At 40.3% G+C, this 26295-nt stretch overlaps 2 protein-coding genes and 1 non-coding gene across 12 annotated transcripts in view; 1 reads left to right on the top strand and 2 right to left on the bottom strand.

The window, feature by feature from the left end:
* The window catches only part of LOC105068463 (CWF19 like cell cycle control factor 2), a 234241-nt gene extending 230483 nt beyond the window's left edge, over positions 1 to 3758 (top strand). For all 8 annotated transcript variants that reach the window (XM_074356909.1, XM_074356905.1, XM_074356904.1 and 5 more), the window contains 2 exons: positions 673 to 774; positions 3079 to 3758. In XM_074356909.1, the coding sequence (XP_074213010.1) occupies positions 673 to 774; positions 3079 to 3222 (246 nt within the window). In that variant the 3' untranslated portion in view covers positions 3223 to 3758. The remainder of the gene's footprint in view (positions 1 to 672; positions 775 to 3078) is intronic.
* A 2297-nt stretch (positions 3759 to 6055) lies between these two features.
* On the bottom strand, positions 6056 to 25556 carry LOC105082446 (von Willebrand factor A domain-containing protein 5A-like). 3 transcript variants are annotated; one of them, XM_074356912.1, is made up of 11 exons: positions 25411 to 25556; positions 22694 to 22883; positions 22372 to 22574; positions 21859 to 22081; positions 21563 to 21738; positions 21166 to 21280; positions 17485 to 17654; positions 17157 to 17245; positions 16816 to 16960; positions 16297 to 16376; positions 6056 to 7970 (listed from the first exon to the last, which is right to left on the bottom strand). In XM_074356912.1, the coding sequence occupies exons 2-11, from the start codon at positions 22734 to 22736 to the stop codon at positions 7856 to 7858; spliced, it is 1359 nt and encodes a 452-aa protein (XP_074213013.1). In that variant the 5' UTR covers positions 22737 to 22883; positions 25411 to 25556; the 3' UTR covers positions 6056 to 7855. The 3 variants fall into 3 exon arrangements, with proteins under 3 accessions (XP_074213013.1, XP_074213015.1, XP_074213014.1); XM_074356913.1 differs by lacking the exon at positions 6056 to 7970 and adding an exon at positions 13733 to 14261; XM_074356914.1 differs by lacking the exon at positions 16297 to 16376.
* LOC123619491 (U6 spliceosomal RNA) lies at positions 12291 to 12398 on the bottom strand. Its single transcript, XR_006728179.1, has one exon. It is a non-coding gene; the product is annotated as a U6 spliceosomal RNA (small nuclear RNA).
* Positions 25557 to 26295: the final 739 nt, after the last annotated feature.

Raw genomic sequence — 26295 nt, 5'->3', positions numbered from 1 at the left:
GAAAAACTTGCAAGGATACAAGATCTACTTAATTTATTATAAAGCTAGAAAATACGGTCTTTTCCAATTAAGATACTTCATGCACACTCGTGTGTGTGTGTGTAGAAAGAGGAAGGGATAAAAGGAAGGGAAAGATAATAGCTAATCCTGGAGATATTTTGAAATGAGGTTGGTAAACTAAATATCGCTACACCCATCTCACCAATTAATAAAAAACTATGATTGTTCATGTTTAATTTATCTTTGATAAATAAATAACAGTAAAGTCCTAGGGATATTATAAACAGCTCTAAGTATATGACTTGGCCCCACTTCCTATTCTGCGTTGTGAGAAAAATATAGGAAAGCATGTGCTTAATCTTTATTTGCAGAGTCTAAGGGAAATTATTCTGTTGCTGTGTAAAAAAGCAAGTGCCTTTGCTTTCCTGTTTTCCCCAAAGACATGAAAATAACTGCTTTTGATTATAATTGCTGGATATTACGAAGCACTATCTGGCTGAAAGGCTACCAAAGGAAATATTTTACTCAGAAAGTTAAGTTAGTGCTTGAGTATCTTCAGAATTGGAAATTCATTGTGTACATTTGTCTTGAGGGATGCTTAATTAGGAAGAAGGATTACGCAAAACTTTCTGATTTCATGCTGTATTCATGTGTGATCTCTCATTTATTTAGGTACCCAGAGGCTTACCTTACTTCTCTGTGAATTTTGGCCTCCAAGGAGGGTTTGCCCACGTCATTGAAGATCAACACAAATTCCCTCATTACTTTGGAAAGGTATGCTCACAATTTAATAAAATTCCAGACTTTAGCAATTTTGTAACACTTTTCTTTTGAAGGGAAGCCACAGCTCTGGGCACAATGTACTCTGAAGTTGGTGGCTACTGTTCCACTCAGTATTCAGAGGGAGTACTTGGAAATTATTAATAAATTATATCCCAGAGTTTCTGTAACAGTCAGGAATATCACTTTGGAACCAAACATTTGTTGCCAGTGTCAACACTCCGTGTAGTGTTTTCCTGTGGAGTCAGCCAGGCTTCTGCTGAGAATGATGATAACTGATGAGCCGGGTGCTGTTCTGAGAACTCATTTAATGCTCACCGTGACTCTATTAAGCAAATATTTTTATACTTTTATTTAACAGGTGATGAAACTGAGCTATAGAGAGGCTATCTAACTTCCCCAGGGTCATGTGCATTATAACAAGTGACAGAACCAAGGGCTGTGTAATACGTAGCTCATGCCTAAGCTAGAGAGCAGATGCCCTCACCCCTAACTCACTTACACCACAGAGCCCCAGAAGAATTGATCCCTCGTCTCACACAGATGGTTTCTGGGCAGATATTAAGAGTACAGATCTTGCAGTCGGTGCTGGATTCTTTCCGTCACTAAGGGTAGCCCTTAACCTTAAGGTCTACTGAACACCTGGGGAGTATGTAAGTATCGGGGACTAGAATGAAGTTAACGTGGCCACTGAAGGGGTCAAAAATGTCTGGGCAATAACAGCTCTAGAAGTGGCCTTTCGGTCTGGCCCAGCTCAGGCCTCTCTGCTCGTATCATCCTCTGAATTAGAGGAGCTTAGATGAGCTCTGCCCAGGGTTCCCTGTTCTCCCCACCCGCTTTCATCTCCTGTGTAAGATCATTTTCTACAATGAATAGGTTTGGATTCAAACATTTTTATGCTGTTATCCTTAAAGGGTTAACCGGAGGCCCCAAATCACATTTTCTATGAACTGTTGGGATACATTACTTGTCTGATTATTTTTCAGAATATCTTTTCCCAGAGTTTACTAGAAAGAAATTAGTTTTCATTGCTCTTAAAAATTCTGTCCTTATTAAACAGAGCTTTATAACTCAAGGTTTTATGGCTATATTTTTTTAAAAAGCTTGATTCTAGTGAAAATGAAGTAAAATATTCATTTTTTTATTTGCATAAATTTAATTTGGAGATTTCTTTTCCTTCCTTCCTCCCTTCCTTCCTTCCTTCCTTTAATTGTAAGTATAGTCAGTTACAATGTGTCGGTTTCTGGTATGCAGGATAATGTCCTAGTCATGCATCTATATACAGATATTTGTTTTCATATTCTTTTTCACATTGAATGCTATGACTTTCTGAAGACAGAGCAATGTGTGTTAGTTATCTTTCTATCCCCTGCTGTATTTGGTCCGTGCTTGGACACACGAGGTCCCCTTAGTATGTTTATTAAGATGAAGAACCTATGTGTGAGAGAGGTTACACCCCAGGTCTCACCACACAGTCGTGTGACCTAGACTGAATATGCAGAGTTCAGCCCTCAGCCCAGGGTTTTCTTGTGTTACCATTACTTCTCTTCTGTGAAGCATCACAAGTTTCCCCATATCTTTCCATACGCAGATATTCATGAGCACATATTTGATTAGTTTCTGTAGCTGATAGCAAAGGAAGGGGATTATGAAGGAAATGATCTAGAATAATAATAATCAGACAATTAAAAATCCATTCCTTTCAGGGCTTGGGAATGTGACTTTTTAAATGAAGGTGATTTATAATTTTCAATACTTGGTTTACTTAGATTAGTATTTAAATATGATTTTATTTCCTGAAAAAAGATCTCCAGCTAATAGTAGGAGAAACTGTCTTATGAATATACTGGGTAGTAGAGAGAACATTAGCCTGAGATTGAACTGCAGTTGAACAACCAAGTTAATAATTGCTACTTTGTTGATCAACTGCTTCTTCAAACTTTTACCAGAGCAGCTGATAAGGACCAAAGGAATTAAATTTCATTTTCTCTTCCTCCTCTTTGCTGCTGTCTGATAGATGTGCTAACAAGAAACAGAGAAGGACAAATTACTTGACAGGAGACACAGCTAGGACTCCTAGAATCACAGGGTTTGCATAGTTAGAACTAAGTGAAAACAATGTTTTTTTTTAACTTGAGACTAATATTTATGTAAAATTTGAACATCCTCACGGAGAACTACTTAATGTTATAATTGGTAACAGAATGAACAGAAGAGTGGCATTACTGTTTTCAGTGTTTGTGTATGCAAACTTTTATTTATAAAAGAAAAACTTTTATTTTTCTCATTCTTTAAAAGGAAATCATTGGTGGGATGCTGGATATAGAACCAAGACTCTGGAGGAAGGGGATCCAAGAAAGCTTTGAGGATCAGAGGAAGAAAGCACTGCAGTTTGCTCAGTGGTGGAAACCATTTGACTTCACCAGAAGTAAAAACTGTTGAGTCATACCCTTCATTTTTTAATTTCCATTTCGGGTTTCTTTCAGTTCTATTTCCATTGCATCCAGCTAAACAGCTGACCCTCAGGTTACAGGCAAAGAGAGTCATGATCTGGGTTTCTGACAACTGTGTATCATTGCACTGTGTCAGTTTCCTGCCCTACCTGCTCCGGTGGACTTCACCGTAGCAACCGTGGAGCAAGGCCAGAGACGCTGAATGAGCCGTTCGCGTCCTGTTCTGCCCCTGTGCCTTGGTGTTCTGAACGATACAGACTTTCCTTTAAGGATTGTCCAAGAAGTAGAGCAAATCCTTGCTTTATAGGGAAGTGGATCTCATTCAAGGTTGTAAAGTCTGTTGACTGGTTTCTTTTGCATTTTTTAAAGTAAGAGTTGGCATATTCAGTAATAATTAACATTTCTTTTCATAGCATTTTATAGAAGCTCTTAACTTTCTACCAATAGCATATGTAATACTGCTATTCTTTTTATTAAAGGAAAAAAGATTGTCCCCAAAGTAATAAAGAATTAAATGAAGCATAACATATTCATGATTTGTTTTTATTTCTGGACTTTTAAATAATGTCTTTGAATTTTGGTGATTTTAAAAGTAGTTATCCCAAAAAATACAGTATACAGGTGTTTGGGGTTTGCGTGCAAGTTAAAAAATGTAGCCAAATCATCATTTTGGGAGGTATTGCTTCTTACAAAGTACTAAATAATGTGAGTGCCCTTAGTGTCAGGAGCGCATTCTGTTGTCCCACTTTACCTAAGTTTCTTCATTTTTCTTTGTTCTTACACTTGATGTGAGGAGAAAACCCTGTACTTATAAAATATGGCCATGGTCTCTAAGAGTGCTCCTACTTCATTTTTTATACGAAAGACATTTTTGTAGTAACCTTTTTTCAAAGGTGTTGATTTTTTGGAGCTGAACCGTGACATTTTGTCATGAAGCACTGAATACCTAGAATCAATGTGATAGGAAACTATAAACTATCCAAAGTGTATATAAACTATTCATACAAGTTGGTCATACATGAGGTCACAACATTCCATAAGGTAGAAATACTAATAAAAACTATCTGATCACAATGTAGTAGTATTAGAAATTATTACTCAATTACTCAAAGGAAAAATGAACTTCTACTGAAATTAATAAACCTTATTTTAAATAACCCTTGGGTGAAATGAGAAATACAAACTGAAACAAAAATTTTCTAAAAATAATAAAACACTTTCTATCAGAATCTATGACCTACCAAAAAAGGGAATTGTAGGGAAGGGAGGAGAGTGGAAGGTTAGTGAGATGTTTTGTTAGAATTGCTGAGCTCCAATGGTAGACTGTGTCCCTAGCAAGCACGAGGTCCTGGGTTCAGTCCCCAGTACCTCCATTTAAAAAAAATAAAACCTCATTACCTCCCCCAACACAGACAAAAAAAAGTATACCATGCTGTATGTCAATTATCTCAGTAACACTGTAAGGAAAAAAATTTTTTTAAATTGCTGAGCTCTGTAGTCTTTCTCTAAGATATTAGATATTCTGCGTTAGGGTTCATGTTGTTTAGCAGGAATCTCTCCCATTCCCACTGGGAAAGATCTGTGGGTTTGAATTATTTGTCAATTCAGTGTACAGCACTGGAGCATTCACCTTAAAAATCATCTCCATTGTCTGCTTTTCCTCTATTACCCCATTTATCTCATTTACACTATTTTCTCAATAAGAAAAGGGAGGCAAAAAAGAGGAAAAAGTTGTGGATAATGACTGAGTTTGTTTCTTCTCAAATTTGGAGTATTAGTGCAATTATGAAAATTTAGTAAATTCATCAAGTCGTTCCTTAATTTATGGATTTAATTCATTGTTTCTTTTTAAAAAATATTTTTTCTTTATTTTCTGTCTTATGTGTCTTGTACTGTTTTGTTTTGAAGGGGGAGGTAAACAGGTTTATTTGTTTGTTTTTAGTAGAGGTACTGAGGATAGAACCCAGGACATTGTGCCAGCTAGGCACGTGCTCTACAACTTAGCTATACACCCCCAATTTATTCTTAATTCTTTTGTTGATCAATATTTTTCTGCTTACTCTTTTAAGTACAGGTCATAGATTCTGATAGAAAGTGTTTTATTATTTTTAGAAAATGTTCGTTTCAGTTTGTATTTCTCATTTCACCCAAGGGTTGTTTAAAATAAGGTTTATTTATTTCAGTAGAAGCTCATTTTTGCTTTTTGAATTGAGTAATAATTTCTAATACTACTACATTGTGATCAGATAATTTTTGTTAATATTTCTACTTTATGGAATATTGTGACCTCATATATCATCAACTTTTATGAATAGTTTATATATTTTTTTTTATTGAGTTATAGTCAGTTTACAATGTTGTGAGTTTATGTATACTGCAGATAGGGTATAGTCTACTGTCAGGATGTACAGTTTGATTTATAGTCATAAAATCCACCTTATTGGTGAGGTCTTCTGTATACATACTCATTTTTTTTTGTTCACTTATTTTGTTTTGTTTGTTAATGTCTCCTATTATTGGTGCATTTCTATCTTTGTCTTCCTGTGTCTCTGGTTACAGTGTTACTTAGTACATAGATAATTAATGTGTTTATTGTGAATTGTGGCTTGTGGCATTAAAAGAGGGCTTTCTTTGTCACGTTTTTCCTTTCTTGGCCTGGATTATACTTTACCTGATACCCCTACTTCCTTACTGTTTTCATTTACCTGGCATTCCATTGTCTAGCCTGTTATTTTTAGCCTTCTTAAATCACTTTGCTTCTTGGATGCGACATACTGTTAGTTCTTGCACTGAGAGCCAAATTGGAAACACTTTTCCATTAATAGATGAGTCAAACCCATTTATATTTATTAAAATGACTTAATTCTTGGCCTCAAGTCTGTCACAAAATTTTATAATTATTACATTTTCTATGTTTATTTCTCCATGTAACGTACATTATTTACTATTTTAAAAATTTTGTTGCTATTTAGGAAATTAACAGCAACATTCTTTCTAATTGCCAAGATATGGAAGCTCCTAAGTGCACATCAATAGATGATGGGTAAAGAAGATGCAGCATGTACCTGTAATGGAATACAACTCCAGCCATGAGAAAGAAGGATATTTTGCCATTTGTGGCCCTTCAACTCCTTTTTTTTTTCTTTTCACTTCAAAAACCAAAATTTTATAACTGGCATAAACATTTCCAATGCTTCAAAACAAAATACCTGGAAATAAACTTAACTAAGGAGGTTATCTATGCTCTGAAAATTGTAAAACACTGATGAAGGAAACTGAAGATACAAAAAAAATGGAAAGATATCTTGTGCTCTTGGATTGGAAGAATCAAGATTATCAACATGGCCATACTACGCAAAGCAATCCACAGATCCAATGCAACCCCCGCTAATATGCTCACATTTTTCACAGAACTATAACAAACAATTTCACAATTTATAAGGAACCACAAAAGACCCCGAACAGCCAAAGCAATCTTTCATAGGTCTCTTTTTTTCTCTTTCTTCTGTTTGTTCTCTTTTCTTATGGTTTGATGCCTAGAGAAGTTCCCTTAACATTTGTTGTAAAGTTTGTTCGGTGGTGCTGAAATCTTTTAGCTTTTGTTTATCTGTGAAGCTTTTGATTTCTCCATCAAATCTGAACAAGAGCCTTGCTGGATAGAGTATTCTTGCTTGTAAGTTTTTCCCTTTTATCACTTTAAATATAACTTGACACTCCTTCTATCCTATAGAGTTTCTGCTGAAAAAACAGCTGGTAACCGTATGGAAGTTACCTTGTATGTTATTTGTTGCTTTTCTCTTGCTGATTTTAGTATTTTATCCTTATCCTTAATTTTTGTCAGTTTGATTACTGTTTACCTCGGTGTGTTCCTCTTTGGGTTGATCCTGTGTGGAACTCTGCTTCCTGGACTCGGGTGAGAGTTTCCTTTCCCAAGTTGGGCAAGTTTTTGGTTATTATCTGTCCGAACTTTTTCTCAGGTCCCTTCTCTCTCTCTTCTCTTTCTGGGACCCTTATAATGCGAATATTAGTGTGTTTCATGTTGTCCCAGAGTTCTCTTAAACTATCCTCATTCCTTTTCAATCTTTTTTTCTTTTTTCTGTTCTGCAGTAGTTATTTCCACTAATCTACTATCTCACTGATCCATTCTTCTGCCTCATTTAGTCTATTCTTGGTTCCTTCTAGTGTGTTATTCATTTCAGTGATTTTATTTTCACCTCTGTTTGGGTATTCTTTATATTTCCCAACTCTTTGCTAAAGTCTTCACTTTGTGCATCTATCCTCCTCTTGAGTTCTCTGAACATCTTGGCCATCATTACTTTAAACTCTTTCTCAGATAGATTGCCTATCCCCTCATCACTTATTTCTTCTGGGATTTTATCTTGTGCCTTGGCCTGGGAGATACTCCTCTGTCACTTCATATTGTTTATCTTTCTACTTGTATTTTTAGGTGGGTTAGTTACGTTTCTCAGCCTTGGAGAGGTGGCCTTCTGTGGGAGGGGTTCTATGCGTCCCAGCAGTACACTCCTCTCTTGTCACCCAAGGGCCAGGGTCCAGCTGGTCCCAGTGTAGAATCTGGCCTGTGTTTGTGGATTCCTTCCACAGGCTTTGGGATTGTCATTTTCTTATTTCTGGTATCTGCCCACTGCTGGGTGAAGCTTGGTCCTGGGCCTCTGATGGGTAGGGCCATAAATACAGCCATATTTAAAATCCGATTTGTGGTAGAGAGTAGAGTTGATTCTATCAGAATACAAGAAAGCATGAAATAAATATATGTTCATAGTTGACTTTCATCTACCATATTTACTTAAACATCTCCTTTTTGGAACAAATATTCTATCTCTTACACGAATGGTAACAGAATACAGTCATGTGGAATATTGCTAAGGTAACTTACTAGCAACATCTTAAGGACTGAACTTCTGGGAATGTTTATAACAGCAAGTAAAAAGTAGTGAAGAGTGGGCTTGCCTGCATTTTTGGGCTGAGAACTTCTCTAGAAGAGTACCACTAGGATCCACAGTTTTAAAAATTTACTTTATATACATACACAAACCAGTACTTTCTCATTGAAAAAAATCTAGTGGCTATTTCCTTAACCAAAAGACGAAATTTAGCATTTCTGTCTTGATGGGATAAAATGGCTTCCTTTACTTCAAATGTGGTGCATTGAGAAGCTCACAGCATCACTTATGTAATAGTCCAGCTAAAAAGGTTTGACCTCAATTTGCTCATCATGGAACAATCTAAATTGCATGATACACTGTAAAACAAATGGTCAACACTCTTCAAAAATGTCAGTGACATAAAAGACACAGGAGCTAGTGAACTGATTAGATGGGCGAAAACTAAAGAAATACAACAACTAAATACAATGGGTGCTTCCTGATTAGTTCCTGTATTTAAAACAAAAATAAAAGAAAGGAAACAACTATAAGGAATGGTTGGCAAAATTTGTTTGGAACAACTGGCAAAATTTGAATGGGGACTGTATCTTAGATAATAGTTTTTTATCAACGTTAAATTTTCTGAGTGTAATCATTGCATTGTGTTGTGTAGGCGAATGCTTTTGTTCTTTGGAGATGCATGTTGAAGTGTTTAGGGATGAAGTGTCAAAGAATGAAGTAGCTCTCAAATGATTTAAGGGGGAAAATCACGCAGGAGAGCTTGCTGAAGCACAGGAGGGCACGTGCATGTGCAAATGAAGCAAAATATCAAAACTAGTGAATCCAGAGGAAAAGGAAATGTATTCGATGTATTGTTCTTGTGACTTTTTTGAATGTGTGAAATTTTTCATGATAAATAATTTGGAAAATGTATGTACAAATCAAAGAAAATTTGACAGGATAAACGGTGTAAAGCAGTGAGTCCCATTGTTTTCAGTCACATCAGACAGTTCCCATTTTCATAATAAATATTTTAATGCCATTTTTAATATCAGAATGAACTCCATAGAAAATGTATAACCTACTTACACACAGAAATTTAGAAGATTGATAGAATGCCCTGCTGTAACACAGAAGAGAAGAAAAGATCATGTTTTTATGGATTAATTCTTGGGAACAACTACACCTGTTAGAATAATGTCCCCACAGATTTCCAGAATTTCCCCCAGGGGGTGGTTCTGCCCCTCTTGTGAGCAACTGGGGGTTAACTATTTGCTCATGTAGCAGGGGTATTGCCCTGAGACATCACTGAGATTAGAGCATGAATGTGCATGTTTGCTGAGTGGGTGGGAAGGCCCATGAGACATCAATCTGTATGCATTAATTTTCCTGAAGTTTTTGAGTTTTAGGCTATATTGGGAAGGAGAATTAATGGGTGCCTGAGTTACAAATGAATGATGGATAGCACTATAGGATGTGTCTTTTCCTACTTGATTCCCATAGATTTTTGTTGAAGCTCCTTGGGGAAATAAGATCTTGGGCAAAAATGAAGAAGCTGTTCTTTCTTTGGTTTCTGAGGGAGATGTAGGCACCAGTGCGTATTTATATATTGATACGTTGACAACGATGCTGAATGCAATTTATTTTGTCTTCCTTAGTTTGTTAGCAAGTTTTCCCCATGCTCCTGGATGAAAGGGGCAGGCTCATAGCTTTCCTGATTAATATTAGCATATATTACCTAATAGTAGGTAACTCTAGGTTGCCCTGATTCCACAGTTGAAAATGTTCAGTCCAGTTTATTAGAAAGCCTTCATTCCAGGTGCAGGTCTCCTCTTCGCCAGCCGGGTCCTGCGGTGGGTGGACCCCGCCCACTCTGGAAGAGGGTGGGGTTGACTTCACTTCTTCTTGATCTTTTTTCCTCCTCCTTCACTAGCTACTCTTACTACTGACTCCTCCAAGATGGAGTTGGAGCTTGGAGTGGGAAAGGGGAAAGGGGGCTGGAGACTTTCATTGAATAAGGCTTCAGGTGACCCCCGGTAACCTCTGGGTCTGGCAGAAATAGAAAACTGACTGTCCTATGGCTTCATTGGTGGCAGTTGGGAGGGTCTCCTGCTGGGCCATGCTGCCCGTAATGTGTGGGATGAATTCTCTTCCTTGGTTGCCACTAATCTCTCAGCCCTAGTATTCTGGCAGGGTCCAGGTTGGCTCTCTCTACCACTGGGGCCCATGTTCGGTCCGCGGAAAACATTCACCAGTGCTTTGCCTCATAAAACAGGACTGCCGGGTGAGCCAGCCCAGCTGCCTCGGCTGTCACCATGCGGCACCCAGCTGGTCACACTGTAATGAATGAGCACCCCTTAGATTTCTCAGGCAGGGGTCAGACTCTAGTGTACTGTTTCTTCTAACCCTCAGAAGATAAGGCGAAGGGTGTAGCTCAAGTGGTAGAGCGCATGCTCTGCACCCATTCAACCCCCAGTACCTCCTCCAAGCAGAAATCCATGAAGAAACCTAATCACCTCCCCCTCATAAAAAACAAACAGTATAAACTTCAGAAGATACCTGCTGGGCTGCATGAGTTGTCCCACTGAAACTGCTCTCTGCAGCCTGGAGCTGCCCCTTCCCTTTGGGGAATCGGTGGCTCTCACGGCACTCAGTTGCTCCTTCCTGTTTTCACATATCCTCTCGGACCCTTCACTGCCTCGATGCTTTCATACCCTTGATGTAACTTTACAGGGGTCCAACTTCTTCTCAAAGTCTGCTCCTCATTCTGACACATCCCTTTGGAATTTTACGCCTATCTTATGGTGGCGCCTCAGCGGAAACTCCCGGTGTAACAAGCAGATTTTTCTTAGGTTCCCAGGGAACAGTGCAGTGGGCAAGGAGGCTAGCAGTAGTGGGGTCAAATTTAAATTTGACTTCAAATTCTACCACTAAGTTTGTGATCCTGGACAAGTTACTTTTTTGCAAAATGAAAGTAACATTTTAACATAGGGTAGTTGTAGCAGGGTTTCCCGCCACCATTACAACGTAAGAGCATTCTGAATTTACCTGTATTATTTATCTTTACCTACTTTCACACCTACCTGTACATACTTTCATATGTCTTTCTGTTACTAATTAGCACCCTTTCTTTTCAGCTTAAAGAAGTCCCTTTAACATTTCGTATAAGGCCAGTCTAGAAGTGATGAATGCTTTCAGATTTCGCTGATCTGGAGAACTCTTCATCTCCCCTTCTGTTCTGAAGGGCAGCTTTTCTGGGTAAAGTGTTCTTGGTTGTCATTTGCTTTTCTTTCTGCACTTTGAATATATTATGCTACTCCCTTCTGACCCGCAAAGGTTTTGCTGGAAAAACTGCTAAAAAGTCTTACGGGACTTTCCTTGTGGGTAACACGTTTTTCTCTTGCTGCTTTTAAGATTCTCTCCTTGCCTTTAACTTTGGACAGTTTTGCTACAATGTGTCTCTGTGTTGGTCTGCTTAGATTTCTGTGTTTTGGATTACTCCAGGCTTCCTGGATTTGGATTTCTATTTCTTTTACCCATGTTAGGGAAGTTTTCAGACATCAGGTCTTCAAATAAGCTTTTGCCTCTCTCTGTCTCTTCTCCTTCTGGGACTCCTGTAATGGGAACACTGCTCTGCTTGACAGGTGCGCCATAGGTCCTCTGAGCTATCTTCACTCTTTTTTGTTCCTTTTTCTTTCTTTATCCTCTGATTGGATAAACGTCACTGCCCTGTCTTTGAGCTTACTTATCCCTTCTTCCACTTGATGTAGTCTGCTGTTGAATCCCTCTGTGGAATGTTTTAAACTTAAAATATATATTTTATTATTAAGGTCTAGCACCCAGACAAAAGTGAGATCTTATGTTTTGAGTAAGAAACTGTATTTCTCTTTTTTTTTTTCTAATCTAATCAGGTGCTTTAGACTTTGGGTGTAAACAGGTAGTAAAAAAGTTACTCAAAAGTTCGTTGTTCATGGAATCATGAATATTTAGAATCAAGGTCAGTGATGCTTTCATTGTACCAGATGAACTGCTCTCCAGTCCAGAGTATCATATATATTTCAACTGTATACCAGGAAGTTTCATTTTTTCAGCAGCAAAAGAGGAAATAGTTATTCATTTTAGGTTTTTAATTTCTCTTTAGTCTTAACAATTCTTCTTTTCCCAAACAGAAAAATGCAATCTGGGCTGCTTCTTGAATTTGCATGTCATCCTTTGTGCAGGGGGCGCTCTAATCTTCTCTGCCTTGTTCCCATTTCAGTATATGTGCTGCTGAAGCCAGCACATTTTTGAAATTTTTCAGTTTAGTTATTGTGTTTTTCAGCTCTGTGATTCTATTCGGTATTCTCTTATATTTTCTGTCTCTTTGTTAAAAGTCTCACTTTGTCCTCCTGACCTCAGTGAACATCTTTATGAGCATTGTTTTGAACTCTGTATCAGGTAAATCACTTACTTCCATTTCACTAAGGTCTGATTCTGGAGTTTTATCTTGTTTTGTTTGTTTGTTTGTTGTTGTTGTTTGGAGCACACTCGTCTCTTTCTTCATTTGTTTGGCACTCTGTATTGGTTTCTGTGCGTTTAGGTAAGCACCCACCTCTCCCATTCTTGGCAGAGTGATCTTGTGGAGGAGATGAGCCTTACCGGTCAGCCTGGTCCAAGCTCTTGCTTGTCTCTCAAACCTCTGTGATTGTCCATGCTGCCTTCTTTGTTCTTCGTGGCTCCCAGTAGTTGAGGACATGCCAGGATCTGTCCATGTCTCAAAGGGAGGATCTCTGTCAGGGCCTGGGGACTGGAAGCTGGACCCTTAGGCAGCAGCTCTTAAAGTATACAAACATGCCTCTCTCAGGGAAGGACTGAGAGATGAGTGTTGCCATCCGTCCGCTCTTTCTGCACTGAGCCCTGGGGTATAGCTGGTTGAGAACTGATTCTTTGGTCATTACAGCCCTGTGGGACCCCTGAACTCAAGCCCTGCTGGCCACCATAGCCAGGTGATCGAGTGGTATGCCCTTTGGGCTGCAGCTGCAAAAGCCAGGGTGCCAGGCGTGCACAGGCTTCTTCCAGCGGGACATAGAGAGCCAGGCAGAGAAAATGGAGGTGGCACCTGCCCGCTTCTGTGGGTTTGGGGAAGGATGGCTGTCAGCTCCTAAGTACATGCTGAATTAGAAGCCTGACCCTCAGGGCAGCAGCTTCTGACGTATGCAAATAGGATTTTTTCAGGGAAAGACTGATGGGGGGGGCATGTCTTTTTTTTTCATGATTTATTCTTAAACTTTTTTTTAATTTTATACAATTTTGGGAGGTTACTTTTCATTTACAGTTGTTACAGAATATTGGCTCTATTCCCCGTGTTGTATAGCACACCCTGTAGCCTGTCTCACACCCAGTAGTTTGTACCCCCCCACTCCTGTACTATCCCTCCACCCCACACTGGCAGTTTCTAGTTTGTTCTCTGTGTCTGTGGTCTGCTTCTTGTATGTTGTATTCACTCGTTTGTTGTATTTTTCAGATTCCGCCTGTAAGTGAGTTCATGCAGTATTTACCTTTCTCCGGCTGACTGCTTTCACTTAGTGTAGTGGGCAGGCATTTCTGTCTGTCCCTCTGAGCTGAGTCCTTGTGAGCCTGTTAAGAATATTTTTTTTTTTTTTTTTTTTTTTTTTTTGCTGTTGTTGGCTATAATCTGGTGGGTCTCTTGGATGTGTTGACTGAAATAAAATCACACAGCCTAAGAGAGTTATGTTTTACTCAGTGGACATTTCTGAGGACTCCAGCCCCTTGGAGCCCAGGATGACAGCCCCCCAGATGGCCCTGAGGGGCTGCTCCCAAGAGGTAGGGGAGAAGCCAGGATATGTAGGAGTTTTACAACCAAGACCAGGTAGTTGGAACATTAAAGATTACTGTTAAGGAAAACTAGGCATCTCAAGTTAAAGAATTGAGCGCTTTTCTGTGTATGGGAGGGAGCAAACATCTGGGCTCAGGGAAATCATTCCTTTGAGAAGCGCTTGGCTCTCTGGGGCCGATAAAGGATATCTACAAAAAACTTTATAGCAAGCAATCACACTTATTGATGTAATGTTGAACATGTTCCCTCTGCAATCCAAGATAGTAATGCCAGCTGTGACCGCTTCTATTCAGGTTTGTACTAGCGGTCCTTTCAAGGGCAATACAAAAAGGAAGAAAAGTAAAAATTAGTGAAGCAAATGTGGTAAAAGGTTAATAACTGGTGGACCTGGGTGAAAGGTATATGAGTATCTATTGTTCTATTCTTGCAACTTCTCTATAGGTTCAATTTTTTTTTAATAAAATATTAGAAACATATATTTAGAAAAATCAAGAAAGACCTAAATAAATGGAATGAAATACCATGTAAATACATTGGAATACTCAATATAGTAAATACTAAGTTCTCCCAAAACTGACCTATATAGTTAATGATCAGTATATCAACCAGCTCCTTTTTTTGGTAAAAACTGTCAAGTTAATTTTAAAATACAAAGAGTCAAGAATAACTAAGACAACCTTGAAAAATAGCAAAGTTGAGGACTTACTCTATTGAAAATCAAGATTTCAGAATGTTGCATTAATTTACATGCTGGAACCCTGGTACACGTCTAGATAAATAGACCAATGGAATGGAACAGGGGATGCAGAAATAATCCATACATACATAGAAGCTTATTTGTGACAAAAATGGCTCTGCACATCAGTGAGGAAAAGACAGACTTTTCAATAAAAAATACAAGGTCAGTGTGATACTCACATTAAAAAAAAAAAAAAAATGAAACCTGGCCCCTACCATACATAATGACAAAAATAAATTCCAGGTGAAATGTAGATCTAACTATAAAAGAAAATATAACAAAACTTCTGGAAAATAACAAAGGAAAATAGCTTCACGACCTTGAGCAGGGAAAACTTTTTTAACAGGACACACAAAAACACTAACTATAAAGGAAAAGACTGAAAAAGCAAACTATATTAAAATTAAGAACAACTGTTAATCAAAGGATACTATGCTGAGGGTGAAAAGGAAAGCTGTAGAATGGGAAAATATATTTCTAGAACATATCAACAAAGTGCTTGTACCTAAACTGTAGCATGGACTACAAATCCATAAAAAAGGAAAATCTAATAGAAAAAAATAGGAAAGCCTTGAAGATACATCACAAAAAAAACAGCATATAAGTGGTCAGTAAATATGAAAAGGTGCTCAACTTCATTAGTCATTGAAAAAATGTAAATTAAAAGTGAAATGAGCTACTGCTACATGCCCACAAAATTAGTTAAAATTTGAAATGACAATGCCAAATTTTGGATAGGAAATGAGGCGATTGGAACTCTCAAGCAATGCTGATGTGAATTTAAATTAGTATAGTAAACTGGAAAAGTACTTGCCATTCCCAAGCAATTCCACAATTATGTCAATATTTGTGTGTGTGTGTGTATGTATATTATGCATATACACTCATTTATATGAATATAAATATGTATACATGAATATATATGTACATACAAAAAAGTATGTACAGAAAATGCATGTACAAGAATGTTCATAGAAGCATATTTTTAACAACTAAACCGAAGTCCATCAGCAGTAGAATCAGTAAGTGAAATGGTATAATCATCCCATGGAATACTATACACCAATGAAAATTATGGTTTCAAGTAAAATATGTATGAATCTCAACATACAGCCGAGGGAGAGAAGCAAGATACACAGAAACAGAAACGTGCTGTATCACTCATTTACTTTCATTCAAAAATAAGCAAAAATAACCCTTTGTAAGTCAGGAAGGCTATTTCCTTTAGAGGGGAAAAAGTGGTTAGTGATTAAAAGTGGGATGTGATGGAAAAGAGTAGTGATAGAGGTACTAGAAACATTCTAGGTCTTCAATTGTGTGATGATTATACACGTGTGTTCACTTTGATAATGTATCCAGCTGTATACTTATAGTTGTATGGTTTTCTGTATGTCTTACTTTGATGAAAATGTTTATAAGCAGAGAAAAAAAAAAAGTCTTACTGTTCAATTTTTGTTTCCATTGTGGTTTAGAGAGAAAAGAGGACAATGATTTTGTTGTATGGTTGATGTTACTTAGAAAATTACTTTTTTCTTTTAGTAGAGAAAAATAAATAGAAAAATATTGTCTGTTGGTAATAAAACTAAGATCACATCCTCTTCATACCTGTGCTTTTGACCATTGCTCTCAACTTCTTTAATTACCCTAAACGTGTTGGAAACTTCTCCGTCTGTGAACACAAATAGCTGGAGAAGGAAAGAAGACGTTCATCAAGTCTCTGTGAAGGTTATTTAAAGATACCAGAATTTGGCCTTGAAAAACCCAGTTTTTTCATTCCAGAGACCCTGATGCCTCTTCACACAGGAAATTTCTAATATTCCATAGTCACCTGCACCATGTTCTCACATGGTCTGTTCACAGCCCTGGAAATAGTCAGCATCCCCCACTAGTTTCATCCAAGGCATCTGTGGCACTCCACAAAAGCAATTCCATGGTTCACAGTCCATAACATAGAGCTAAGGAAAAGGAATCCTATTAAATGCCCCTTGTCTTAGTCTCTTTATTATGTAAGACTAAATTACATACCGTATTTCAAAAATCCTGCCATGAAGCCCAGAGCTAGCGATTCTTGAACAGAGACTCCACCCTCTCTGTCCCCTCTGTTGGCTCTGTTCCAATTCTCACCTGTAGGGGGTGGCCTGGGATGGACGGTCCCCCATAAATGGCCTGGAGTGGCGCCAGCATTTCCGTACCCCCTAGGTCAGCCCGCATAAGCTTAACTCTCCTCAGTGCCTCCTCCATGGTACGCTGATCGTACTTCACGCTCTTCCTGAGAAAAATAAACACGCCTAGTGACATGATAGCTCGACACTGCCCAGGACTAAGTCCCTGAATCGTGAGGTCAGGTAAACCACCTTACCCGACACGTCCAATGCCAAGGTCAATTCCCCAGTAACCCCTTTAACAATCTAGTCCTCTCTTTAAGGTGTCTTTTTGGATTCTCTATGGCTTTTCTAGAAACTTACGGAAAGAATGCCTCATAAGAAGATCCAAATCCATAGATGTTGAAATAACAGCCAATAGGCAAACTCTTCAGAATCAAAATGAGTGTTTCCTGCAGGAAGAAAATTGAGACAGTTGAGAAAGGATCCTTTCAGACACACAGACCCGGCCAACCTAACTCTTGAGAAGTGGCTTTTACCCCCTTTGATGCCTCTGGGCCCTTATATTCCAAGGCTAGCCTCACAGTGGCCACGTTAGCTGTAGCTCAGTTGAGGGATGGACCCTAATTTCATCCCTGAGATTCACTCCCACTTGAGCAAGTGACCAGAAAAAGAAAGACACTAGTTTTACCTTGGCTGCCTCGATGCGTGGCTGAGATTTATTTTGGTTACTCATGGGGCTTTGCATACTTCCTGAACAGTCCATGAGGAAGACAAATTCTCCACAGGCAGCTGATGGCTGAGCTTCTGGGATATTTGGGTAGAAACTCACCATTGCAACTGGGTCTCCCAACAAACTATCTACTCAGAAAGGATAAGGATGCTGTAAGACAAAAGGGAACTCAAGAATCCTAAAGACCTGAAGAATCAAATGTGATGAGTTACAGAAGGAGCTGAGAAAACACAAATCTGCAACAGTCTGATCTTTATACTGTATCTGCTGGCAAAGGGTTTGAGGTGAGTTACACACACATAAAAGGTATAGAAGCAGAACAGATTTGAAAGAGAAGAAAGAGGGCAGAGGTTACAACACACAAGCAGTAATTAAAATACTGTACCTAATCTCCTAGCAGCTGGGAGTGAAATACATTAAGTTACAATGTCTCAGCATTTGCCAGAAGAATGAAGCTATTTTATTTGCACAGACATCTTCTCTGCAAATCAAATAAATGGGAAATGTATTGCATGGGTCCTTAAGTCTTCATTTCAGCTTTGAAAAACTGAGGCTCATGTGGACGATTCTCACGTTGACAGTTTACAAGAGCTGAGAGTGTAAGTGTCATACGTGGCACCGAAAGTCCCTCTGCTTTGGGTATGAAGCGCTCACTGATGTTCTCCAGAAAAAAGAAAGAGAAGCACTAAAATACGTGCCGGACTCTAATACTAGCATCGTCCAAATTATAATATGGAGGAGACTGTGGAGCCTAGCCGATGCCACCAACTTGCTAAAGCCACGGCTGTGATTCTGTTTTGAGGAGTGACTGAAAACAGATGCAAGAGAAGAAATGAGACTGACTGGGTTATATCAACTCTAGTTTACAGCCTGGAGGATATAAGAGGACAGAGAATTAAATTCCAGTGTCCTGTTTTTATAAAGCAATTCCAGGATTATAGGTCTAAACTGTTAGCAGCTCTGGAATTCAGAAGGATTCTAGGACCTGGCTCAGTTCAATCTCTTGACTGTGGAATACCTCAATAACCAAACTGGTTTCCAAATAAAATGGGTGTGGCTCAGCAAATATTTGATAGAACATGGATTAAAAAATAACCCTTACATAATCCAGACCTCTGGATATATAATGGAAGAGAAGCTTTTTTTTTTTTTTTTTAAATGGACAAGGTCAGTTCCTTTCCATTCTGAGAGACAGGTGGTTGTAGTAGGGCCGACACTGTACTGGGAAGTGAGAAAGGCTGCCGTGACAATAAAATGAGTTAATATTTATAAACCGTTCAAACAACGCCAGTAAACAGAAAACACTATATATGTATTGTCTACTGTAATTCTTTTGGCATGGCTCAAATTATTTCCACCTCAGCTTCCCCTTTTTTAAACAAGGCATTTTGAACCCTAACTCCTCTGCTTGCTAGCCTGTTTCCTCATCTGTGGAATCAAGGTAGTAATATCTACCTTAAGGGTATTTTAAGGATTAAATGATATAATACCCTTAAGGAGCTCGGTCTAAGGCTCAACTCAGCTTAAGCTCTTAATAATAATCTCATAAATTAATAAATTCTTTATGTACTTATTTTTATTAAACATGTTCTTAATAAGGAAAGTACATTCTAATTTTTTAAAAATATCCTGTGTATTTCTGTCACTTAGTGTTATGCTCCATTCGGCAGAACTCTAAATGACTTCAGTGAGCCGGGCAGGCGGTTGTCCTTTGCTACTTTGGATAGATGGACAAAGCAAGTCATCTTGACCAAATACATGATCTAGAAAGCAAGATTTAAGCGGCCCTGCTGGAAGGGATTCACAAGACTCATAAAGGCTGCCCCTGATCTCCCCCTATGGCCTGCAGAGCTGGGAGCAGATGAGGAATTCTGCCCAGGGGCCAGGGGAGTATCTTGGAAAGAAAGGGCTTGACATCTCAGTCCTTACTGTTTGAGGTCCAGCATTATAAAACTTTCTCTGTTGGATTAAAATAATCCTAACTAAAGACCAGGTCACTGTCGTGGGAGAAGGTCAAGGACACTCAAGGGAGAACTCCCCAAAAGGAAAGGACAAAATCAGGTAACCAATGTACAAACAGAGCAGAGGGCTTCCTGGAAGAGGAGCTGTTGCAAACCTGGTTAAAGCTGGGAGCTCCTCGAATAGCTTTGGCACCAGCAGCTTCTCCTGAGGAAAAATGGTTGAACAAGTGAGGGCAAACTAAGGAGTCCCAATTCATGAGCTCGAGCGTGCAGCTGCCTTGTCAGTGAGAGAGAAGGATGGCCTAGAAGACCAACTACAGGGAACTGTCACAGCAGTTGTAGATATACAAGAGCCTAACCCAAGCCATAGGACTTTGCTCATGACGGTCTCCGAGGATGCTTCCATTCCACCAACGTGGAAAACTGGAAGCAGCAGTATTCCTCCAGCCATGCGTCACGGTCCCTGCAATGCAGAGGCCTGGCAGCCCAGGAAGACCCCAAGAGAACAGCAGACTGACAGGGGTTACACCCGTTATAATTACAAGGAACAGTACGCATATATTAAGGAAAATTTAGAAACAAGAAACTAAAGAAATTAATAAACTAAACGTTAAGAAACTAAACACAGCCTTAGAAATTAAGAAACAAACACAAGATGAAAAAGCTCTGGAGGTGGATGGTGATGGTGGTTGCCCAACAAGGTGAAATGTACTTAAAGTAGTGAAATTACATACATAAAATTAGTTATAATGGTAAAGTTGAAGTTATATAAATTTTACTGCAATAAAACAGAATTCCAGGTGAGATTACATGAAGACGCATGAATCAATCAGCAGAAGTTATTCATTAGATTTAAAAAGTTAAAAAAGTAAATTTAGTTGTCATTAATCACGTTTACTACTTGCATACTTCCTGTTTTTTTTGTTTTTAATGTTTTTCCCAATGCATAGGTTATTTCCTAGTAATAATCTATTTACATAACTCACTTTTAACATTCTTTGGAAGCCTTTTTTCCATAATATTTCAACCTATCAATGTACATTATTTTAGTAGCCACATAATGACATGTCAAATACATCTAGCATAGTGAATTTAGCCGCAGTAAGACATTTTGATTGTTTACTAGTGCATTTTTAACTTATACTTAGATTTATTTTCCTATGTAAGATTCCTAAAATTAGAATTACCAAAATAAACATGTATTTTGATACATATGGCCACATTTCCTCTCAAAAGACTGATGCCAAATTATTTTGCTTCAAGCAATCTCTGAGTTCCAAATTCACCACACCTTTTAAAGCATGAGGCATCATCAGATTTGGAAATCTTTCATAACTTGAAAAGTGAAAATGTCACATCATTATTTTAATTTTATTTTTATTTTTATTTGTATTTATAGAGACTGATCATTGTCACAGTTGTTTGTAAATTAGCTGTGTTTCCTCTTGTGAATTATTTGTTCATGTCCTTTGTTCAGTTACCTGCTGATCCACTTAAATTGCCTACAAAACATAACCAGATGATACTCACTGAACTTAACCATTTTTGCACATCGCAGTGTAAGCCATGTCAATGTCCTACCCACTGCTGGATAGAAGGAAAGAAAACTGAGGGTAATTTGAAGATAATTCCAAAAAAATTACCCCTTAGGAGGTAACACAAAGGAGAAAGAAAATACCTGGCTTTGTTTCGGGTTCCCCCATCTCCACGGCTATGCTGGGGGCATGCACCTCACTATAATAAATCAGGAGTTCCACGTCTCGATCAAACTTGTGTCCATCAGCCAAGGAAACCTGAGTTGGGAGCAGACAGAGGAGCCATGCTAGAACTGTCACTGCTTATGAGGCTGAGGTCATAGCCGAGGGCTCCAGGCTGCTGCCACAAGGGAGCATGACCAGGAGCAGGGGCAAGAAAGGAGAGAAGGCTCTGGAGATTAAAGAGGGATAAGGAAGGAGCACAGTGTGATTCCCTCTGGGTTAAGAAGAAGAAGGAACATTTAGGAAGAATTCAGTGAAGACCAAGGTCAGGATCTAAAGAAAAGGGGTACCGGCAACGATAATGCTCTCTTGAACTACCTGAGCAGAAGTCTTATTATCCCCCAGGTACTCAACAGGACTCAAGGAGCAATTGGACTGAGTCCTCTCGATGCCGTGCTGGGAACTGACAGTGGCAACCATGCTGATTGTGCAGGGCAGGTCCTCCAGAGGGACCACAGGAGTCTTCATTGTAAGGCAGCTGTCCTCAGGGCATCCTACAAAACGTTCCCTTAGTTCTGTTTCCCCTTCCCACATGTTTTAGCACCCTACAACCTTGCAAGGGCTTCCGCAATTCTATCTCCCACCAATAGTATTCAAAAGAAGAGGATATTAACCGGAGAGTTGGTAGCGAGGATTCAGGATCGCTGGGAGCACGTAGCGCAGAGCCCCATCTGCTTCCAGGGGCAGCTCCTGCACGTACTTGAGGGTGAGCGCCACCTTCGACCCAGGGCGGAGGTTCCCCACATTGCAACAGAAGACATCCCTGGAGCAGTCGTCCTCCTCTAGTAGGAAGGCTTGGTGGCCCTGGCTGATGGCGTTCTCATAGTTGGCGTGTGCCTAAGGAGAACAGGGAGGGCAAGGCGGCGTGGCTGACGAAGATGCAAATGGTACAGAAAACAAAGACTGGTGGGGAGGGACCATGATTGGTCTTGCCAAGTTCACAGCTCTACTTCAAGCGCCTCTGACTGACTTTCCCTCCAAATGATTTTAGGAAAATGGCAGTTAGAGGGGGAGTGAATGAAAGCATTCGGTATCAGCACTTTTGTGACGTTGCATTTGCTGGAGACCCTGATGAGTATGCGTCAGGGAGAGAAGAAGGAAGGAGATGAAGTACTTATCCCTAGTACCTCCGTCTTGTCCTGTAATTCCGCTTTAATTATACTCCCATCCACCATGGCCTCGAAGCTATAGACAGCTGAGTCTTCATCCATGGGAAACACAAAGAAGGCCTCCAGAGGAACTTTCTCCTCATTCTCATAGTTTAAGGTTGCAGACACGCCAGCCACAAACTCACAAATGGACAAGGTCACAGAGATGCTCTTCAGTGGTACTGGGGATAGACCAGAGTTCAGGAGTTCAACAAACGTTAATAGAACACCTCCTGCAGGCTGGGCATTGTGCTCAGTGCCAAAGACGCAGTGGCAGGTAGGAGTCACGAATCAGGCTTACCTGGCTCCTCCTGGCGGGTTAGCAGGCCACAGGGGCACACCATGGTGACGCAGGGTTAATGTGGAAAAGACACGGTGAACAGAGAGACAGGTTGGGAATTATCCACTCAAGTACCAGGACCTTACGTGCTGCTCTCTGGCATAAGAATATATTCCGAGGCTTAATGATGGAGCTAGGAAGCTAGAAAACGCTGGAAAGGAGGAGAAAAAGATGTTACTAGTAAGGCTCCTTCTACACGTCACACCCAGGCGGGAAAGCTGTAGATTCCCTAAGTACCCACGAAACAGGAAATCTCTGAAATGCCCTGAGGCTGGTTCAAATTCTGCCTCCACTTTCTCATTTATTTACTACACCACTCCTTAGGAATACTGAATAAATATAATTAGCTTAGCCCCTCTTTCTAAAATGAAAACCGTAATACCTAAACATCATATATGCATATGTGAATACACGTGAAGTCCTCGGAAGAGCGCCTGGCCTATCGGAAACACGTCATCAATGCTGACGGACATTAGTGTTGTTACTGTTGTCACTGTTGTCACTGTTGTCAGATACACCTCTGCCATTACTTTGTATCATGCTGTTCAGACAGCTGCCAGAGGAGGCTGCCTAACCCTGCAACGTGGATCACTGACCTTGTGACTTTTCTTTGGGGCTCATAATTGAGGACACTGTTGGTTTTCCCTGTCCAAAATATTCTAATACATATATATATATTAAAAATACACACAGCATGTCCTCTATTTTAAATCAGGCCACTCTAAACATATCTTCCAAATTGTATTACAATGTAGACAACCATTTCATGTGACATGTTAACAAAGACGTGAGTTCATGTACATAAACCGTGATTCACAGTGTGATTCCTTTATCCACAAAATCAACAGGTTGAGCTGGTCCTGGTTGTTGGCTTTCACACCACCGGGGAGCTGCCCTCTGGAACTTCCGAACCGAAGCACTTGTGAGCCTGCCTCTCCCTACTCTGGCAAAAGGTGACCAGAGCTGCAGTCTTCAGCATCAAGGGGAATTTTCACTGAAAATAAACCTTAAAGGAGCTAAAACAGAATTTCCGGGAATGCAGAGAATGCTGAAGGAAAGTGAAACTAATGTGCTTCTCCAAAAATCTGAGAGACAGGTGAGTCACTGGGAACTCCAGCTTTCACTCAGGAACCCACAAGCCAGAAAAACAAGAGCTCTTGTGCAAGGCAGCTTTCCTTCGTAGATCAATCCTCTGGTCAAGGATTCTGAAGCTCCTGGCAGGGCTATTTCTCGGCCTTCTACGCTCACCCCAATCACACTGAAAGCATCACACCGTACCCCAGCCCAGAGCACAGTCCATGCTGCTAGTCTAACTGATGACAATCATGTTTCTTATATCCTGTGCCCCTCTGCCTCTGCCACAAATTGGCACCAATAAAATAAGTTCTTCCTTCTGCGTCTGTTTTTATTTTGAGCAATTGGGTAAAAACTGAATGTGCCAGAATGGCTCGCAATTTGACAGACAGAGAGGGCAGTAGCAGCTATGGGGGAGAGCTTTCCATGCAGACCCTTGGCTGGGGTAGGTTCCCTGGTAGAGCAGGCTAGGGCTGGGAGAAGAAGGAATCTCCAACCCCAGGAGGGAGCAAAGCCGGGGAGTGCCATGGGGTACAATAGCTGAAGAAATTGTGTCAGGCACCCGAAGCCCCCAGGTTAGGCAGTGTTCCCCAAGGGTGGTGTTCAGGTGGGAAGAGAACAGCAGAGGGGCACCTCCTGCAAAGAAACAGCCTTATCTCCTGATGCTAACCCCAGAACAAATTCCTCACTGAGGGAAACTGGCTTTTCTCCACCCTCTCCCCCACTCCTCCCAGGACAAATGATGCTGGATGGGAGTTAGTTCCCTGCCCTTCAGGATGGAACTGCAGAAATGCACCCAGCAACAGGTAGGCAAAGGCTGGTCACAGGTCAAAGCCTTGAGTCGCAGGCAGCTGGGAGGGGAGAGTGGCACACTGAGCCGGGGCTGAGGTTAGGCGGCCCTCAGGAACCCTCAGGAATCCGGGAGCCTGGCCCCCACGCTCAGCCCCAGGGCGGGCAGCAGGGGACAGCTGGCCCAGGGTGGTGCAGCCGGCCACACCCTGCAGCCTGTTGCAGGGGTGAAGTGGAGAACCCGGAATCCGGAAGAGTGAGTTAAAAGTGGGGCTTAGATAGAAACAGAGAGTGAATTAATCTTTAAATGTTCAGTCCTAAGATTTTCAGCGCCTAATATTAACAGAAGGGACCAGAGTTGGTCTTCAATTTCTATGTAGAAGGGTTTAGGGGCTGCAGTCCGATTGGGGTGAGAAGGGGCAGTTGGGGGAGAAGGCTTGACGCTCCGTTTGCACAGCACGAAATTATATAAATTTGAGAAAACATCAATTGTTCAGATGAAAGAAAGAAAAAAAGAGAAAAATAAAAAAGAATGAAAGAGAAAAAAGGAAAGTAAAAGAGAAGCAGAGTAGGAAGAGAAGTCTTGAGATTATTCTGAAGTGGCTAACTCCCCCTCAGCTCCCCCTAAACTGCCAAACCGCCAGAAACCCGAGGGGGATCGCGCTCCAGGGACTAAATTCCCCACTCTTGGGCTTGCAGTTAAAACAAGACCCAAAAGATTTAAAGATGGGGAAAGGGAGTGAGAATAGGCAGGTCTTGGTCCTCCGGGGCCAGAGGTGTGATGCAGGCCCAGCGCAGGCAGCCGGCTCCCTTACCTTCTCCCGTCCCGCTCGCTCAGAGTCAGCACTCAGAGTCTCGCAAGGGGGAAACAGCTGCAGACAACACTTCCAGGAAGACCCGCCCCCTCCTAGGGACCGGGTGATAATGTGGTGACTCCGTGACTAAGAGATCGACAGGAAATTCTTAATCAAATATTCTAACATTCTCTTTTCTCTGGAGGAAGGGAAAATTTTTCAACCCTGGAATGTTTGCTTTTTTCCTTTGCCTGGTCTCCACTAAGAATCAGAGGACAGGCAAAGGGAAGGGTTTGTTCTGTTTTGTTTAAGTAAAAACACTGTCACAGTAAAAACATCAACAACATTAAAAAAATATATATTTCTGTAATAGACTTAATTACCGAGGCTTACTGTGTGCCAGGCCCTGAATTTTATCGGCTTCACATCATTGACTCCTCAGCTTTGATCTGAGTCGTTTGTCCCAAGATTACAGTCTCCCTACAGCATGTGGAGCCAGGGCTGTGCACACAGGGACCAAGCCCTCCAGCCATAGGTCACTTAGGGGTTGTTCACTGTGATTGTAAAATCAAGTTTTGGGGGTGAACACTGTAAGTAACTGAGAGGATTTGTGCTCGTTGTCTTGGCTGAAGGACACTAGAAGTGATCAGTTTCCTATGTCTTCTCTCTTTCAAAATGACCTACTAAACCTGAGGCTTAAAGAAAGAGAATGTGTGTTTGGTAAAGAGTATATGATATGCTTGATTTTGGTCTCTGCAGCAGATTTGTTGTGGCACACTTCCTCTCTCTGAGTTTGTTCTCTTCTCTCTAAAGCAGGGAGAACAACAAAGTTACCTTCCTGGTAATTAAAAGATGCAGTAAATCTTAACGGATGTGATATCCATGTACTGTAAAGCACCATATAAG

Source organism: Camelus bactrianus, chromosome 33 (assembly GCF_048773025.1).
Source record: "Camelus bactrianus isolate YW-2024 breed Bactrian camel chromosome 33, ASM4877302v1, whole genome shotgun sequence".
Lineage (NCBI taxonomy): Eukaryota > Metazoa > Chordata > Mammalia > Artiodactyla > Camelidae > Camelus > Camelus bactrianus.
This window is presented reverse-complemented; position numbering and strand designations above follow the sequence as displayed.